The sequence below is a fragment of the Scleropages formosus genome, chromosome 1, assembly GCF_900964775.1.
Source record: "Scleropages formosus chromosome 1, fSclFor1.1, whole genome shotgun sequence".
Lineage (NCBI taxonomy): Eukaryota > Metazoa > Chordata > Actinopteri > Osteoglossiformes > Osteoglossidae > Scleropages > Scleropages formosus.
In genome coordinates, this window is record NC_041806.1 from 21719942 (window position 1) to 21740000 (window position 20059).

Sequence of the window (20059 nt, forward strand, 5' to 3'; positions counted from 1 at the left end):
AATAAATCAAGTATAATAGATAGAAGACCTGTAGATGCTGAGGGGCAGGCTGCTGGTGCACCTCATGTGGTACCTGTTAATTATACTAAGAGACAATGGCACAAACGGCCATTTGTTGCAGCTCTGTCTGCAAAACCGCTACGGAAAGTCTTTAGCACTGCTGAGCGCTAAAATAATTAACAGGAATGGCGCAGTTGCGGCACCACGTCTGCTGTACACATTTTTCCCCTAATATAATGAGATCAGTAAGAATTCCGTGCATCTTACATTGTTTTGATCCGTCGCAGAGAGGAACGAGCGAGGCGGGAACACGTTTAATTGGTTTAACGCGCGGGTCGCTGGGGTGAGACAAGTCCTCCCTTTTTAGTTGACAGGAGCAGGGCTGAGCGCGACGAGCTCCGTTTAATATCCCACGACTCGGGGAGGAGGGGAAAAAAAACAGCTCATTTGAACTCGTGCAATCTTTTCAAATTTCCATTTCTATGCAAATTTCGACGGCCCTGGCCTGGGCTTTCATAAAATTCCTCTCCTCTTTGCGTGAGCCGCGACCGAGAATACCTTATCCGATCTGCCCACAATGGTCAAATGAATATTTTGGACATCTGGATAATAAAACGTAGTCTCTACATGCTACGAGGTTTCAATCAGACCAACCCGCGGCTTTGTTTGCCTGCCACAGACGAGGAAGAGGGATAACTTTTTTCATCACCCGATGAAAATCTAGCGCATAAATCACACCCTCCGTCTCGGACCACAAGTGCGTCCCTTACGGAAGCAACACAAAGGGCTGTCGACGCGGCGGCCGTACGGGTCGCCCTTTCGGATCCTGTGCCTTCCTCGAGCAGCGGAGGTGGCGGCAGTGGTGTGTGCGCGCGCACGCGCGCAGCCCCGGCTGAGCGGGACGTGACGGAGGGGCCCTCGGGTCTTTAGGGGGCCTGCTTGCTGCCTGCTATAGCCCTCACAACATGTTAAAAATAGAGTACACATCCAAAATACACGACGGTTGTTTCTGCTTGCCGCTGATGAAAGCGGGCGACAGCCTCTGCCCTTTTCACCCACATGCCGCCCCCCTCCACCCCCGACTGAGCGCACCGAGGCCAATTAGGGCCAACCTCGGGAACGCGGCTGGCCTTGGTCCACAGCGGCAGGGCGGCCTGAACAGAAGTGCCTTTGTCGGCGGCACCCCCACACACACCCCCCCCCACGGTTTAGCAAGCCTAAATTGAATCTGTGCCCGTGAATTGGACTGGGAAGGTGGGTGCGGCGGGTGGTGTGGGGGCAGAGAGGAGAGCGCAGACTCCGGCGAGGCAGCGCTCTGGATAGCGAAGCGGCGGAGACTTGCCCACGAGGTCCTCCCTCCTGCCAGGAAAAGCCCACCCTCGTGTCAAGCCTGACCCGCCTCCCCACCCCCGAACAACACAAGAAGCGCGCAGGCAGCCTGGGGGGGGGGGGGGTTATGGCAGCTTCAGCGAAGCGAGGGGTTCGCCCCACGGCGTTAAGCGTCGCATTAAACGGACAATAAAGCCCTTTAATAGCTTAAGGAAAAGAGCAGGCTGTTACTGCGAGATGTGGATCTCGCCAAGCCGTGGTAGTCTCAGAGGTAAAGCGAGACGCTTGGGCACCCCCCCTCCCCCTCTCCTCCCCCGTCTCCCCTCATCCCTTTTAATCTCCTCTTCTAGAGCTTCGCTGCGCGCAACTGGAATCAATGCATCAAAATTAATTCAGCAGACATTTAACTCTTTGCGGCGACGTGGCACATCGACGCCTCTCCTAAGAGCTCGTCCCCCCAATGGACCGTAGCGTTCGGTCGCGGACAAACACGCTTTAAGAGACAATGGTTCTCTCTAGAACTGTACAGAATGCGAGTCGTGCGAGGTGAAAAATGCTACATCCATCGTGCAGCTGTTGTGTGTCCTGAGCGGCATCACGTGGCCCTCGGTCACAGGTCAGATCTAAGCCGTTTTTTTTTTCTGAGCGAGTCCGACTCGTGGCTGGTGCGGAGCACAGATCTCATTCCTCCCTTCCAACTGGACCGGATCAAGCTGCTTTTACCTGAAGGAGCGCTGGCAGGACCCTGGAGGGAGGCCCCTGTTCTGCAAGGGTCGCTCCCAGTGACACCTCTGTGCCAATTGGAGCCACGCAGCGCGTCACACGCGCTGGAAAACAGCAGGCAGGGCGAAGGCGGGGGACCGGCCAAGAGCGCCGCTTGCTAAGTGGGTCTTTTAATTGAACGAGTCAGGAGCAAACAGCCAGGCTGCATGTGTGTGGGAGTAGCGCTGACAGGCAGAGGAGCGACGGACGGAGAGTGGGAGGTGTGTGGGGAAGGGTATCATTACAGTACGGCGGGCAGTTCGCCTGACAGCTCCCGGACGCAGAACCGCGCCGGAGGAGCCGGACTGTGAGGGGTGGGCAGGACCAATCGGGTGTGAGAAGGCTGGGCCGTGGCAGGGTTGGCCTCAGCTGTGTGTGTGTGTGTGTGTGTGTGTGTGTGTGTGTGTGTGTGTGTGGCAGAAGAGGGATGGCCCCGCTTTCCCAGTGCTATTACTGCACAAGGAAGACATTAATTTAACCCCCCAGTTCACACCCCTCTCCACAAGCTGTATAAATGCAGCTTCACACAGTAACATTAACGGAACGCTTGTGCAGGGCATGTTGGATGGAGCGGCCAGTCGCGTGACGCAAGTCGAGTGGTTGTTAGGGCTGTGTCTGCAAGTGGGAGGCTGTGGTCAGTCCAGCGGCGACACAAACAGCAGCGCAGTCACAAGGAACACACCCTGACGAGGCGCCGAAGGGAACGGCCACATGTCGCCAGAGCCATCGCACGCAGATGGTCCGGCGCTGCCCGAGCACAGGGAGGGTGGGCGAAAGCTATGAGGTCTCGCAGCACACACTTCCATACACTGGCAACCCTTTCAACGTGCAAGAAGGCTCTCGAAACACACCTCTTTCAGAGGCACTTCTCTCCTGATGTACCCGCTGCTCCATACACTCGTCACAGCATCTGCGGCCTGCCTACAGGTCTACGCCCTGTGACTCGAAACGGTCGTGTCGGACAAACCGACCATGCTCGGACACTCGCGTGTCTGCATCGCCAGGTCTTTTTTGCGAAATGCACTTTTGCTTACTCTTGAGTCGTGTGCCGCTTCGGAGGAAAGTGTGTGGTAAATGAATAAATGTCAATATAATGTCAATGTAACATTTCTTTCTATTCGCAATTATCGAAGTCATCAGGTTTCGGTTCTCTGAAATGCACAGAGGAAGACTGAACCCAACTGCTGCAGGGAGAGGCATCCTTTCTTATTTTACATGTAAATGAACATGTGTGTATTTCACAGCATTTCACGACACACACACACGCACACGGACAGCAGGGTACACGAGGGGTCTGTTGTAAACCCAGAGATTATAGTCTTAAGCGGAGGCCGTACGCCACAGAAGATTACACTGCAGATAAATGAGACAAGTGCAGTTGTGGAGAATAAACGGCTTCTGCCTGCAGCCCTTCTGTTTGTGGCACTCGCACCCTCAGCATTTGCGGGGGGGGCACAGCTGCTCAGAGGCCCCGCCTAGCAGCCCCGCTGTGTTCGCCTCGTCCCGGACCCCGGGGAGCTGCCGAACGCTTATCGAACGAGGGCAGTCCGAGCACCGTTTCCTGACTGGGGGAGGGGTGCAGCTCAGGAAACAAGGATCGGCCAACTGTGCCGTCAACACCCGGCCCCCATCCTGGACCGCCGAGGCCCCGCGAGCGGCCATGCCCGGCTTCGCAGAGAACGAGAGGGAGAAAGATCCCGCTGGTTTGAAGAGCTCCCAAAAGACGGATTAACGCAAGAGGTGTCGTGCTCCGGCAGCTCGGTTCGGCCACCATGGGGTTCTGATCCGACGGCACGCAGGCGCATTAGAAAGCCATTAGAATGTAATTACACACTGGCTACGTCCTCCGGCCTCAAGGGCGGCAAGACCGTAGCCCCTGCACGTGGCCTGGCCGTGATGAATGTTTGTCAGGAAAAATCTATATCTATATATAAACAGACCCGGACGTCACCCCTTCTCGCTGCAGGAAGGGGAAATGCGCATTTGCATAGCATAAGGACGGCGCTTTCGGTACTTTCCCCACCAGCGGGGAATGCGTGCACCCAGGGTATTAGCTGGAGCAATGCAAATCCAAGCCTTTTGGAGCCGCACTGGCCTGTTTGAGGCTGGCAAGCCGAGTTGGGCCGGGCCAATCCCGCGCCAATCCCCACGAGAGCTCAGTGGAGAGGGATGCCCCCCGGTGCTGTACGGGGTCTTGCCGCAACCACAAACCCCAGCACTCCAGTGTGTGGCACCAATTAAGGGGGCCTGAGGCAGGGGCCATTTCACAGGGCGGGGCCCATGCGTGGCTGGCGGCTAATGGCCTAAAACAGCACCTATTTAGCACCTTCCCCACAAAGCACCTTCGCCGGGGAGATTAATTGAGCCCCTGATGGCGGAGAGCACTTGTCAGATAACTGATTGAGCTTTAATGGCAAAGAGCAATTTCGCCTGAAAGCAGAACTGCTGGAGCGGTACGGGAGAAGGGGGAGGAAGATGGGTGCCAGGCATGCTCATACTGTCACACAAACACACACATGCACGCACGCACACGCACGCACGCACACACACACACACACACAAGCGCGCACAGCCGCCCACAGTCCTCTTATCTACAGGCAACTGGGAGAAGCAGCAGACAAAGACGAATTCTGTGGAAATGAAATAAGGGGGGAAAAAATGGACAAACGGAAAAAAGGAACGAGGAGGAACATGTGGCTGTTTTAGGAGGTTAATTTGAAGAAGTCTTTTTTTGTCACAGAAGCCAGAGTGACTTAATGAACAAAGGCAGGAGCGTTGGGAAGGAAAGGGGAGTATTCATCCTCTACGGCGCAGCGGAGAGCAAGCGAGTGTGCGTGTGTGTGTGCTGGCGTCTGCGTGTGGGGTGGAAGGAGGGGTGCCGAGTAAGCTGCCTGGGGAAGGAAGTGGGGAGGGGTGGGAGGGGGTGGGGGGTGGGGGTTGGGGAAGGAGCGCGCAGTGGGGTAGCGGTGCGTGCAATCAGTAAGCGCAGTGCAATACGGCCACGGAACCACAGTTGGGCCCGGCGCCGTCCCAGTAAACAAGGTGGCCGCTCGCAACTGGCCGACACGCTGACACACCACAGCTGCTCGCCACCCCCTCCCGGTCACGCCATGAGCGCTGGCCCCAAGCAGGCGTGCCATATGCAGCCCTTTAAACACACTTGGTGTTTCGCTGAACATACGACACATTCTAGTGCTCTGGTCACCACTGGTGTGCGTCGCTGAGCCTGACTCCGTTACCTGGAGGAACCAGCAGGGCGCTGAGAGTATCGGGACTGTAAACTGCACTCAGAAACAGTGACGGTCCCACTTTTACTCCGGTATATCTCCGTTGAGTGAACCCGTGCTGATCAGACCTGCTCAACATGATCGCTGCTAAAGTAGAACTTCCTCATTGGTGGTCCAGTATGCTGAGGATCACAACTTTTAAAAACGACACCTTTCCACAAGTTATGCATTTTAAAAGAAGTCACCATGTATGCTCTTAAAACATGTTTTGTTTTTCAAATTTAAACTGCTGTTGTCAGACAGGAGCAGAAACAAGAATCTTCCTACACGTCCCACCGGATGCTCACTGGTCCCAGCAGAACAGCCGTGCTGCAGCTCATCCTGTACCTTGTTACTGTGGTAAACGCCATTTACATTACATTTATTCAAAGCTTTTCTCCAAAGCACCATACAAATCGAAGCTACCTATAATGATTTAGCCACTTATGCAGTAGGGTAATTCAGAGTAAAAACCTTGTTAGGGGGACTAAGGGGACTACAGCAACCTCCAAAGGTGTCGGCTCTAACTACTATTCCACCTGCCGCACTACGCTATATGCCAGTGAGCATTGTGCCATGTGTGGTACGCCAGTGGTCTGGAAAAGAAACGTCCGCCGCGGGATGTGCTTGTGTAAGAGCTGAGAGCGAGATTGTAGTGAGCGAAGGGTTAAGAGCTGCTGGAGATTAGAGTCGAACTGTGATGTATTCCAGTGCGTGAGCGAGCAAGAGAGAGAGAGAGGCAGCGAGAGAGTGCCAGCGTGTGCGTGCGCGCGCGTGTGTGTGTGTGTGCGTGCGTGTTTGAGAGCGCGCGGCTAAACGATTGCGCTGCGCTTGCCGGAGACTCTCGCATGTCACGCTCGGCCTCACGGAGAATTTAATGAGGTGCAGGGTGGAAGAGGGGGGCCAGCTGTGTCGGCGGGGAGCGAGGTGGCGGCGGCTGCGCTCACGGCCTGCGATGGCCTCACGCGTCATACAAGACAGGAGCTGAGGGGGTTGGAGGAGGAGGGGGGACAAAAAAAAAAAAAAAAAAAAAACACTCGCAAAGCTGCTTACCTCGTAGCCCAGACGGGCAGCCCTCTGCAGCAGCGTCTCGCCGGCGTTTTTGTTCACAATGAGCCTTCGCGCTTCTGGTGGCATGGGCCGGCTGGCGGGCGTGTCCGGTGGGGGGTTCCCGGCCGCCAGGGGAGAGGGCTGGGAGGGGAGCGACTGCAGCGTGGTCAGCGGGGCGGCCGGGCACGGCGACGGGGGGCGTGGCTTCACCGGAGAGTCCTGGTAATGAACTGGGGAGGCGGAGAGCTTCATGCCGACCTGTTTGGGGGCAGGCAGGAGGAAGGGTGAGCTCATCGCAATAATCACCCCCTCCGAGCTCCTGAATCACCCGCTTGAAAAAAGGAAAGAAAATATGCCTGCAATTTACATCACGTCTTGCTCCATCTCCGCGTGTCGCCTTCGCAGGATTGCTCGGCAGCACGAGGGCCCCGTCGTGGAGCCGCTGGGAAACGGAGGCCCTTTAAGAGGAACACTCCTCCCTCTCCCCACTGCGGTGGAGGTTATCGTCTGCGGCGGCCCGGGGCCACGGGGGGCGCTAATTATTCCCAGCCACGAGTTGACAAGGCAGTGCGGTGCTGGAGGCCCGCGGACATGGCGCACGTTAATAAATGTCACCGCTCCCCGCAGGGGACGCGGGGGGGTGTTTGTCACGCTGCGGCTCCCGACGCCAGGCGGTCCTGGTCACATGCTTGGAGGCCAGTAAATCCAGATCTGCGCGCCTCACAGTGAGAGAACCGTGCGGTTGTGGAGGAAGGACTGAGTGTGTGCGTGTGCGTGCGCGCGTGTGCGTGTGTCGGGCTGAGGGGGGTCAGAAATCTCGAAAATCCATTTTTTTTCCACCCCCGTTGGAGGTGTTCACTTGGTCCTACTGTTTCAGGACAAATGTCTGTCAGCGATCCTTTCACAGCCAGGAAAAGCTGAGCAGGAAAGCGGGAGACGGTTCGCTGGAGCGCATCCCGCTGTGGGGGGAGCAGCGGGCGGGGGGCTGGCAGCGGACTCCGAGGGCTGCGGCTGACGTCCGCCCACCCCGGCGGAATTACACGGCAGAGCAGCTGTCTGCGCGCCGTTGGCAGCCCTGCGCGGCTCTTCCCGGAGAACACAGGGCTCCGCTTGGGGCCCCAGGGGGGGAGGGGGAGGATCGGCGTCGAGCGAAAACAAGCCTTTTATTTGGCCTCTCCGCTGCGCCCTCGACGCCCACACGACAGCGGGGCCTGACGCATTCTTCAAAACAAGGACAAAGGCCTGGAGCCGGCTATGGGGCGCTCAGCCGGCGCACTCACGGCCGAGGTTACCGCGCAAACACAGCAAGCTTTTCTTCAGCAAAGAACGCACATTGTCCCAGCAGTGGAGCGCAGCAGCCCTGCAGGGAGGGGCCCGCAAGCGAGCAGGATTTTCAAAGCTCTCCACCGCGGCCCGTCCTTCTGCCGGAAGATTGCGGTTCCGTGCAGGAGGAGGTCACGGAGTCAGCGCGGCGGCACACGCGGCCCGTTTCGTTTCTGCGCGGGAGGGGATGGCGATGCGCGTGACCCGCCGCCAGCCCGCCGCACTCGGCTCCCTGCACGTCACCATAACGGAAAAACCAGCGCTGCCGTGGCGACACATCTATTTTAAAACGCTGTCTGCCATCGCTCGACCTGCGCAGCCCTACGGAGGGAGCAGGCAGAGGAGATCCGGTTGACCCACCTGGTACTCTGGGCTGCGATCCAGCTCCATTCGCTCCTCGGGACTTTCCAGCGCCCTCCTGCGCTCCCGCAGGCTCAGGTGCTTGGTCTTGCACTGCCGCTTGCCCTTGGGCTTCTCGAGGTCCCCGTACCGCCGCAACCTGGGGGCCGGCTCCTCGTCTGTGTCGTCGCCGCCGGCCGCCCGCTCCATCTCATCCTGCGGCGAGGGCAAGTCCGGGCAGCGGCCATGATGTCCGGTCAGCGGAGCAGCAGTCAGACCTGCGGGGCGAGAGAGGGGCTTGGCGTTACCGCAGAGCTCTGGCAAACGGAGGCGCCGCCGCCGGGGAATGGAAATTCAGGCGGAACACCACAGGCAGCTGCTCAGATGAAAAGGAAATAAACAATAAAATAAGACCTTTCCAGAAAAAGCTTACCTTCTCAAGCTCTCATTAGGTAATCTGATCGGACATGGGAAACTGTGGACTTGAGGGAATAGTAAATCTTTTAATGTACCTTAACACTAATAGGATTCTCCTGCGCAGTGAAAGCAAGCTGCAGCTGAGGAGCAACGACAGCCATAAAAACAATACTGGACTTCAGATGGGCCTTAGGGAGACGTGCATGCGTGTGCGTGCGTGTGTTTCTGGAAAGACCGTGACACGGTTCGTAGAGAGTTGACCCGCCACATGGTGAAGAGGAAGGCCAACACTGCGATGGAGCCCCAGCGGCGGCCCAAGAGGAACTGAAAGAGGGCCAGGAGGCTGTTGGCGGCCGCAAATGCTCACGCTCGCGACGCTCAAAGACCCCCGTCTGCCCCGACCTGCAAACGCAGCTGCGAGCGCCCGGCCACATTCTCCAGCATTCCTCAGAAAAGCCTTTTATGAAACACAGTCATGAGCCCCCCCCTCCCCTTAGCGGCCCCCTTACATCTGGTAAATTATTCATTGGGACGCTTCTCCAAGCAAACATGCTTCCGCAGGGAAAGGGAAACTGTGGCTAGCGAAGAACCCAGGCACAAAAGGTGTGTCTCAAACACACCTACACGCACACATACACGCACACGCACACACACAGCCAGTCTGTGTACACACATCAGCCATCCACGTACATAAACATAAATGCCAGCAGAATTATGCCGTTAAAGTACATAGTACCCCCTCTTGAGTTTACCACACCACCTGGTCCCTCCGCTGGGTGTGTTGTATCGCCAAGGGAGAAACGGTGTGGTGTATGTATGGGCACTCACATATGTTCGCTGTGAAGAAGGGTGGTGTTCCTACAGGCCCACGTGAAGAGTGCTCCCCAGGCCGGTATGAACGCTCCCCTTTGCAGTGAGGCCCAATGAATGCCCTACCATACACATCTCTGGGGAGCCCTGGTAAAACACTTTTTTCCCTCCCCCGAACACACGCACACATTTTCTCTGAGTGTAACAGGCGCCAACGGGCTCGCTGTATCTCCGGTCACCAAGAGAAGTCACCCATCCAACCAGAACAGTGGCAAAGTGATGACTATGGAATCCCTGATGTTCTGACTCCAGGATTAACAGGAGAACACAATTAAGGTGAACGCTGACCGACTGCTCTTCTCTACCCTTACATGTTGTGAGTATCCGCGGCAGCAAACATTTCTTTTCCTCGAGAATATGCGGCGCTGCTTCCGGAGATGCGTTTTGATTCCCCATTAGCATGCAACAAGGCAAGGCACTGATTTATGGCAGCCGCGGGCCGGCACACATCGCCGAGCACACTCGATCAGCAGCACACGCGAGGGGGCTTGAGGTTATCGCCACGCGTGTAACCTCTGCGTCTTCGCGGAGAGAGAGCGGAAGAGAAGTGGAAAAAATGAGAACGTGAACGAGAAGTACGGGAAAAAATGGGCCCCGTCAGCTGAAAGCCTCGGGGCCGCCTGAACGGCACAAGGGATGCCGCTGCAATATTCGGGATGTTGAGTGCGGATGGGCGCCGCGGAGCCAGCGATCTGCGCGTCTCCGGAATCTCACAGCTCATTATTCGGAGGCATGCGTTGTCTGAGCGCTGCCATTAAGGAGATGGGTGGGAGCAGCAGCTTTGCTGTCAGTCACTTAAGACATTACTGCTGGCGTGGGGCCAGGAAAGCAGGGCGCCGGCAGCAGAAACGCACTCGCCGCTGCCCTTTCTTTCTCCCCTCCTCCGCTTGCGCTGCGGCTCTGCAACGCTACGGCAAGTGACGGCTGAGATCGCGGGCTGAGAGCAGCGGCGGGGGATCGCGCTCCAGCTTTCAACTTCCCTTTTCATGTTCGCTGCCGTTTTTTTCTTTATGAGCAATCCCTCGACCCAGACCCGGCTGAGTCAGAAACGGAAAGAGAGCTGCCGATAACATTTTCTCTCCAATTGACGTGGCGGTACCCGTAGCCGCTCCGGCTGTGACAGGCGAACCTCGGGTGCGTGACCCTGGCTGACGCGGCTCCGGCGACCCGCCGTCTCAGGGTGCTTCCTACTAACCACGATGAGACGAAGGGAGAAAAACAAGGGCCTCGTGCGAGGACGAAGCCATTGGCTAGGACACCTCCTTCCTGTCGTGGAAAAGCACCTTAAGCGCTGACACAGATCCGCTGTTGGAAGAAAGTTAAATTTAGCACCCTGCAAGTCTGGGCAGGCTTTCAAAGCGGACGGACACAACGCAGTGAGCGATTCCAGCGTCGCTGGATGCGCACCGCGCATCATAACGTCTGCATACACACTGAAGCTTGTGCCATGAGAACAACTTGCTCTCACAAAGAGGAGCTCCACGCTCCAGCTCTGGCCATCTTGCCTGTGCACCTCCGGGAGAAATAAGAGCACTTAGACACGGACGCGCACGTGAGCCGATAGCCCGGTCTGCGTACCTTTTCCAGCATCAGCGTTATAGAGCGCCACGTTGCACCAGCTCCTATTGACCTCTGACCTCTTCTTGGTGGGCCTCTCCTCCAGGGGACTGCCCCTGACCTTTCTGTCAGTGGGGTCGCCCTCCCGCTCCGAGGGCGGGGGCAGGGGGAGGGCAGGGTCGACCTCTGACCTCTCCCAGAGCTCCAGAAGGTGCTGCAGGTGGCGCGGCCTGCGGAGCCTGAGTCCCTTCAGCTCGATGCACACCTTCAGGTCTCGCACCTCCTCTGGGAGGGGCTTGCAGGGGTGACCGAGGGGCCCCTCCGGCCAGCCATCTGAAGAGACAACTTGGATTAATAAAGAAAACACGCCACAGACGTCCTTCTCCTCCCTCTCTGCCCCGACACCGCATACTAGAAAGCAGTTTCGAGAAAGCAAAATGGAGAATTCATTTTCAACAATAATTTCCTATGTTTCACAGCAGTGGTTTGCAGTGCTGGTCCTGCTGGCCCCCTGGTTGTTGTTCCAGCCAAGTGGTTATTCAAAGATTAAAATCAAACTGTTGTTATTAGTTTAACTGACGCTTTTCTCCAAAGCAACATACAATGATTAACCCACTTATACAGCTGAGTACTTTTTACTTTATCAATTCAGGGTTAAGTACCTTGCTCAAGGATTGGGAGAAGGGTTCGAACCTGGGTCCTAGAGATGCAACGCAGCAGCTCTAATGATTACGCCACCTGCTGACCCCTTGCACTGAACATACTAGTTAGGGCGATGAGAGATTTGCTGCCAAAAAATCATTTCCATCATTTCATTTGTGAAACTTAAAAGAATCATAATTAAACATAAAACTCCACCGGAGAACTGTACGTATTGCTTTTATTAATTGAAGTTACAAATACTATTTATTGCACTATACGAGGAAAAAAATTATTTAATTATCTTTTTTGCCAGTGTGGGTATTCCACTTGTAATACAAATTATACAGTCAAAAGTATTTAGGTTAAATGACTTTAATTTTTTCCATTCATTTGATGAATGGCTCTATCAAGCCTAATTAATTACAAGGTCAATGTGAACAAAAACTGTCAAACGCGAGTCGCCGGAAGCAGGATTGAAAGTCGCTGTTCTACAGGGCCCTGGGGTGGTACGTGTCCTCCTTGGTGCTGACTTTTCCACTCACTTTCAGTGCTGCTCAATCCAGATTGACCTTTCGTCCCTTCGAAAGGCTTCAGACTCAAAGCGAACGCTGAGCAGTGCGTTTCCTCAGCTCCAACTTGTACGCAAACAAAGCACAGTCTAGTAAACAACAACGCTGGGACCTTCTGCCCTTAATTTAACTGCAGGCTACATGTTTCAGTTGGTCGCTTGCGTCCCTCAAAAGCTGGAAATTCATGCTAATTTTGAGCATTTCCCGTGGATATGAAAAACGAGCCCAGGTGACCATCATCTGGCCAATCTCTCTAACGGAGAAAGGAGGAGAAGTAAAATGACCGCCACGTGCAATTTGTGTGCGAGGATTAAAAGAAGTGTGATTATTGGACTGCGATGAATACATTCAATCAAAGAGAGCTTCCCAACACCGGCGCATTATAAATCCGTGGTGCGCGAAGGGGGTTCCTGAGTTCCTGCACCGTGGCAGTTTGTGTCCGACCGCAGCAATAAAAAGAAATCGCAGGCAGGTGAAGAGAGCTAGACTGATACTGCAGAGAAGCGGACTCCTACGCAGGGTAGAACCGAGAATGGCCGCTCCAACGGAGGTGGCAGCTTGGCCACCTTGTTTAGGACATTAACAAATCTGAATATAGTAAAAACATATAGCAAACGCACAGAATTAGACAGTGGAAAAAAGAGAAACGGAAACACTTAAAAGGGCGGAATTCATGCATGGGAAATGAGGAAGTGGAGAGCGAGCCAGCGCACTCGCTACAGAGAGACGAGCACCAGCGCTTTCCTTCCTTTGCCTCTGAAAGCATGAAAGAAGGGAATAGGAATTTTCTCCTTCCTCCAAGGAAGGACATGGTGCTGCGGTTGGACGTGAAATATGGCTCTCACCCGCAATAAGCCGGGGTCTCTTCGCCAAAGCAGCCGCTCGGTCTTCCTCCGTTTCCTCCGCTTCCACGCCATGTGGACGCTTGTTGGTGGGCCCTGTGCCATGGCCCCTGTCCCCTAGGGCTGGCACTTCTGCCGTCAGCAAGCAGGCTTCCAAGGACCCCTCCCATGCCCTGTCAATCTGCTCCCGAAGAGGCGGAGCCACAGACTGCGGGGCGCACCGCTGCAACACGGGTACGCTGTTGTTTCTGCACATAAGCTGCACACCTGGGGGTCAGGAGAAGAAGGGGTCACCATCGACGACACAGTGCCAATACAGCCATCCATCCATGTGACTGGCCACAGGTTCTGTCACTCAAACAACACAAACTGCGCTCAGACCAGCTTCTTAGGACTGTAATGGCTGTGTAGAGTGGAAAATTCAATCTGAAACAAAACCTTTCATTCACCACTGCCTTCCCTCTCCCACCCCCTCCCAGCCCCCAAACCCTCCAGTCTCTTGTTTTTCCGACCTCCACCACACCCTTCCCATGCAGAGTGTAACGGGGACTTGGCGAGTTAAACCCTGCTCCTTCCGTCTCTCTGAGCCTTAATTAGCCCAAAAATGTCAGATCAGGCCCGCTTCCAAACACCGCTCTGTGCAAGGACAAGTTCAGCACCCCTCTCACTTTGTTCTCAGCGCTCAGCAAGGAAGACAGCCTCCAGAAAGTCTGACTGCGGCCAAAAGCGGAGCTGCGGATCAAAGCTGGACCTACCCTGGCTCGCCACACAGAGCTGCCCCTGTGCCGGCCTGGGTAGAAATGGCAGCGTGACCCCACCCCATGCTGCGGCCCTGTTCCATATGCTCCACTATTTGGCGGCCCACGGTTTTTAATCTCATCTGTGAGCAACAGTCATATGACTCACGATACTGGTCACTGCATAATTTATTACCATGTTTACACTCCCTGAACCCAAGTGTCCGTTAACAGCAACCGGAAACCTTGGCCATTCACGTAAAAATGTCTAGCGAGCGACGTCCTCGCTTGATTCCGAGCGCAGGTCCAGATGTTCCAAGCGAAGACGGAGTGTGGCCGAGACAAAGGCTAAACAACATGCTCAGTAAAGCGTGCGGGCGCCGACTCACATCTGGACTCATCTGGAATTGCAATTAGCTGCCTAACTAAGAAACTCATTTGTGCAAACTTTGCATAAAGTAGAGCTATGAAAAATGCACATGTATAACATGATCTTATCAGACCGCTTTCGGGAACTGGCAACCGAATACCAATTTATAGGATGACAAAAATGTACCAATAACGTCTGAATTAAATCTCAGCCCGGTAGCTGAATGGATCTCTCCACCTCTGCCCTCGAGATCAAACCAAACACCCCCGAGAAGGAAAGGATATCTAAAGCTCTAATGCCCCATATACCACGCTCAATAAAATTCTGTTACGCTAAACCGCTCCTGGCTTAAGGTCGGCTGCTGCTGGTTACTTAAGATGACTAGTAAGTTACAGTGTGCCTTTTTGCTGGGAGTGTGTGTGTGCGTGACTGTGAGAGAGCAAGCTGAGTAAGCTGGAGACACAGAAAAGTATGTTGTTCCCAGAACCGTGGTGTGTGCGTGCGGGCGCGCTTCCTTACCGTCCATCTCTGCCCCGTCTCTGAGGGCTGTGTCCCCAAGCCTCCCGATACGCTGGATGCCCTCCCTGGGTTGGCCCCCTGCCAGCTCCTGGCCCACCGCGATGCCTCCCTCTCTCTCCTTCAGCTCCAGCTCAGAGAAGCGCAGCATGGCGCGCTGCAAGCACACACACGACACATGCTGTGTGGCCCTAGCATATTCCGCTCCTCACCAGCACCACCACCTCTGCATTGCTGGGAGCTGGTACTGGTACCATCCTCATGGAAAAGACACCGAGATACCGAGAAAAGCATCAAGGCAGCAGAGAGACAGCTGAACTAAAGAGAAACACAATCTTCTTCTGTCATTCTTTCTACTGCTTTCCTGGACCAGCTCATGACATGAGTCCTACGACAGCGAAGTGGCACAAAAAAAAATTCAGCTGATGTCTTGTGTGTCATAAATCTGCAAAAATCAGACTAAGATTTACGTCTGTGCCAAGAAATATAAAGAAATGACCTGGCAGTGAGCAGAAGGCCAAAATTAGTCTTCTTGTGATAGGACTTTGATCTGAGTAAATAAAATAGGTGCTCGATATATGTTTCATCGCATTTTTGACAATCAGGAGCATGAAAGCGGAGTCCTAAAGCCACGAAGAATGTCCAACAAACAACAACAGTTATGTAAGTACACGAGTGGAAACTTACACAATTGATTTGTGGATGGTGACAATATCAACATGAATGTACATTCCTGTCTACACCAGGATTTTGATATTAAATTAAGACCACAGAACTGAGGGAAGGGTTCAAGTAAGCTGAAATTCAGCTCCATAGTTTGTATTCAGAGTCCAGATAAAAATAAAAGTAAACGTACCCACAGTTCTTAGAAAAAGGACACATAGTAACTTAAGTAGGCAACGCCTGACTTTATCTATCAGAATTGGTAATTTCTCAGTATCTCTAAAGCAGCCAGAAGAATTAAAAAATTTGGGCAAACATATAAGCAGACACCCAGAAAGCAGCGGTACCCGGTGACGAGGGAAACGGTGTTGTGCGTCTGCGAGTGAGTCATTCCGAAAGCTTCAAGATCTGCGTGCATTACAACGATTAACAGCGACGTGGAGGGTTCTCTAATCTTATGCTGCGTGAGAAACAGGGCCTCAAACCGTGGTGGGGAGGAGCGGAACAGCCAGGACACTCAATGCGGCAGCTGTCCGCAAGAGACACGGCGCTTCTCTCACGGGGAGGGAATTGCCCTTTTGGGGGGGTTTGCCCTGCCCCCACCGATTTCCTCAGCTCACCTGCAGGTTAACAGTGGCCTCCGGCATCAAGCGCCCCGGGGACCATGGAGACACGCTTGGCGGCAGGGCTTCCGCTCCGCTGCGCAGCAAAGGCGGCCTTCGTGTTGTGTTAACCCCCCTCAGCCCTCCGCCCCCTTCCCCGAAAACCAAACCTCAGCCTCAGAGGGCTATGCCATGCGGGGAGGGGGGGTGCAAACAAAGCATGCAGTCGTTCTTTATGAGCGAAACGAGCAGACAGGCGGCCGTGGCGGCGAACCGTGTGCAGGCAGAGGGAAAAATGGCATCTTGAGCTGGGGTTTTTGTGGTGCTGCCAGGCAGTGTGCGCAGTGCAGCTTTAAATAGAAAACCACCCCTCTGAACGGCCCACATATGCCGGTATTTTTCTCAAAAAAAAAATTGCGTTAAATACTTGGGACCGTGCCCAACCTGAATGCGTCATTTCTCATTTTGCGCTGTCCACACTCTGTTGTGTGCAGTAAAAAACAGAGGGACGAAAACAGACAGCAGACGAGTGAAGGAAATGAACTTGTGATCATGAGGTTCCTGGTTACATGAACAGTTGGGGTCCTGCTGTTCCAGCCCTTATATAGGTATTTGAACAAGTTCTTTTTTTTTTTAATCCAGCTGTGTAAATACAAGTATCGGATCTGAACGTTCACATCTTTGGGTGAAAGTCCTTTTGGACAGTTGCTGGGCAATTACAAAAATCAGACGTAATTAACGATAATAAACAACAACGGCAACACAAACACGGATCCGAGAACTCACCTGCAGGGCACGCTGTTCCCGGCTCAGTTTACTCGAGTCCGTGTACAGCTCATTGGTGATGCACTTGAAGCGGTCACCCACATAGCCAGATGAGTTGGCAATCCTCTTGGCCAGGCTTGACTTCTTGTGCCTGGACATGTGGATGCTGCCGTCATCGTCGTCTTCTGGATGGGAATCGCTGTACTCCACAGCGCTGTGACTTAGCTCTGCGTGGCAGGGCAGGCCATGCCTCTCAGACCGAGCCCTGGAGTTGGACTCTTCGCCGGTGCGGTCACCCGCTGTCCGGGCACACCGCAGGGTCTGCTGTTCCAGAGGGTCAGGCAATGGGCTGCACTCGGCTGGGCTTTCCTCACCCTGGCTGTGATCTGGAGACCCACAGTCACGACGGACGGCCGGTGGTGGGCAGGCATCCTCTAGACCAGCAGCGCCCTGGGCGCCCGCCTGGCTGGACATCAAAAGTTGCATCAGCTCTGGTTCCTTTCTGGCATTCCCGCTGCCTTCGTGTCCAATGGGATCCCCTTTCCTGACATCGGAAGCTGTGTGTTTGGCTGCCTGCGAGTGTCCATCTGTGTCGCCTTGGATCAGGTCAATGCAGACGACCTTCTCCTGCTCAGCAGCTGGGGGCTTGTTTGGCAGTTTGGTGTCCCTATCGTGCTTGGGGGGTGTGTCTGTGGCCTCAACGGTGTGCCGACTCCTGTGGGTGCTGTTATCACCACTTCGGGGCTTCTCCTGTGACTGGGGTCTCTTCTCCAGCCGCTCACTGGTCTTGGTCTCCAGAGCCAAGTGAGGAGCCATCAGCGGGTGGACCATCTCCTGGGAGTCATGGTAGGTCAGAAAGTCCCCATGACTGGGAGGGAGTCCGTAGGGGAGGCTGTGCTTTGGGGCCAAACGTGGTGGATACAGGCTAGTGTTGCTCAAAAGTACGTGGGGTGGATACACGGGACCTTTCGTTGGCAACTGTATGTGAGGGAGGGACATGCTGTCCGGGACCGAATAGGGCAAGTATCTGTTATATGCCAAGCTCGGAGGTAGAAATGGTTCGTTCGGGGTCAGGTACAGGTGGCTTGGAGTGTGCCCGTTCTCTAGGTGGGGTTGTTGTGGCTTGTAAGTGACCTCCTGAGCTTCTGTTCTTTTAGGGGCTTTTGATGGTTTCCCAGAGGAGACCTGATTGCTGATGTGGCTTGCTGGGGAGGTTTTCTCAGGAACACTAGCAGCAGTGGGCTTGGACCATTCGCCATTCATGTTGGGGGAGGGGGAAGCAGAGGCTGGGCGACCCGTGGGAGTGACAACAGCCGGGACAGGGTTGGGAGCGGGGCTATTGTTTGACTCACCGATTCTGGGGCATGAGGAGCTGCGCTGCTGTGGCATCACACGCTCCAGATTCATGTTTTTGATGACTGAAGGACCTTTGGTCTGGCCAGATTCTGGCGTAAGGGCAGGGACAGGCCCAGGCACTACCCAGGAGGAGTGCAAAGTGCTAATGATTTCTGGCCTCTGAGAAGGCTTCGAGGACACGCTAACCGAGGAAGACGGGGAGAAAGTCTCCTTTAGGTGCTCCCGGCTGGGCGGCAGTCCATAGCGAGTGGATGGCGAGTGACCAAGTTTTGCAAAAGCCTCTGCTTTAGCAGGAAACCCGTTGGTGAGGTCTCCAAAATCGATTTTGGAAGACAAATCCAAGGGCTTATCCACAGGGTCTTTGGTAGAGGCCTGCAGGGGATGCTTCTCCGCTGTTCTGGAGGGAGACTTGCTCGGCCTTCTCTCAGTTCCGCTTCCACCACGTTCAGAGTTTCCTTCCTTCAGCTTGGACTTCTGACTGGTGGAGCGAGCTGGGGAAGAATGCCCATGCTCCGAGCCCATGCTGGTCATGTAGTAAGAAAGTGGAGTGGATGGTGAGGATGTTGCGCAAGATGACGATGGAGGGGGACCTGGAGGCAGTGGCTTCTGGAAGTCCAAACTGCTGTCCACAAGAAGGGGTGGTGGTGGAACCGAGGGCTGCGGAAGGCGGGTGATGGTACGGGGGGACTGCATCAGGCTGGCTGGTGTTGAGTCCACAGGGAGGCTGCAAGTACTGCTACTACTGGTGCTGCTGCTGCTGCTGCTCGAGCTCTTACTAGAAGAGATGCGGCTAGATTTGCTCGCGCTTCCCCCACTGTGGGATAAGTGGTGTGTCTGGGATGGCTGCTGGTGCAGCTGTTGCCCAAAGGCTGAGGGCTCATGGTGCATCCTGGGTCCCATGCTTTGGAGGCCCTTGTCCTGGCAGTGAACCAGTGGTGAGAGTGCAGTTGGTGCCACTGTGGCTGTGGGGATTCGCATGGGAGGCGCCAGTGGAGATGATATGGGGGCAGGGGGGTACGGGGGCACATAGAACAAACGCTCTGCACCAGCTGTACTGCCCCCAGCTCCAGCACAGAGAGGCTGGTAGGGCAGGTGCTGGGGCAGGTAAGGTGTGGGCTGCGACATAAAGGAGGCTTTATACATGCTGAGTGCAGCATATTTGGAGTCCAAGTAAGGGTACATTGCGGCTTCTGGGTAGGGGCTCACCCATGGCATGCGCAAATAGCTGCTGCTACCGTTTAAACCCAGCTCGGATGGTTTGTCAGCGGGCCCCACATGGCGGTCGAGCCCCAGGGCATCTCCCCCCCCTGCTGGCACCAGCACAGTTTTCTGCAGACCAGGTGGGGGGCTCTTGTATAGCCCGACGTAGCCATTGGCGGCCTTCCTGCTCTCCAGCGGGATGTCTGGCTTGTAGTGGAGGTCAGAGAGGTGGTCGCTGACATAGCCCAGTGGCACGCTAGAACCTTCCCTGGCCTTGTCAGTCGACAGGGCCCGTACTCCTGGGTACACCACGCCACCGTGCATGCGTAGACTCTCTCTCATTAGCGCGGTACGGTCCATGCTGAGAGCAGCCAATGGATTCATCCTACAGGCTGTACTCGCATCTACCTACAAAGGGGGACGGACACAAACGGTGTGTTAGCATGACACGAGCAGAAGGAGCAAAACCACCAGCCCCATTCTAATGGTGCAGAGAGGTGTCGAGTATCAGCTTGAATGAGTAAAAGCATAAGCATATTAATATAAAAATAATTTCCATAGCACTGTCAAGCTGCGCTTCTCTTTCATGACAGGTAGATGTGTCCATGTCGTAGTAATATCAGCCAATTAGGTACGACATTAAAAAAGTCTGACCATTTTTAATTAACCAAAACCCTCACCTTGAAAAAAATATAATTTAAATCAATGACAGGGCTTTGTACACTGCTCCCCTCTGCTTCATAAAAACACACATGCAATTCTTGCTCAAAAATTTTAAACAGAAAGAGCAATTATATATATCTAAAGGTCATTAAGGGCTCCCTATCAGTCTACACAAGTATGATATAAATGTTGAATGGTCTTTTCTAAAAGTCAGCTGCTGC

General features: G+C 54.6%; 1 protein-coding gene across 2 annotated transcripts in view; it reads right to left on the reverse strand.

Moving 5' to 3' along the window:
- LOC108933117 (BCL-6 corepressor-like) overlaps nt 1–20059 on the reverse strand; it is a 40676-nt gene that overhangs the window by 7428 nt on the left and 13189 nt on the right. Inside the window, exons 4-9 of one of the 2 annotated variants that reach the window (XM_018749943.2) lie at nt 16641–19583; nt 14593–14746; nt 12970–13233; nt 10935–11246; nt 8091–8347; nt 6411–6665 (exon numbers count right to left, since the gene is read on the reverse strand). In XM_018749943.2, coding sequence (XP_018605459.2) covers nt 6411–6665; nt 8091–8347; nt 10935–11246; nt 12970–13233; nt 14593–14746; nt 16641–19583 — 4185 coding nt within the window. The remainder of the gene's footprint in view (nt 1–6410; nt 6666–8090; nt 8348–10934; nt 11247–12969; nt 13234–14592; nt 14747–16640; nt 19584–20059) is intronic. The other variant, XM_029256336.1, reaches the window with a different exon arrangement.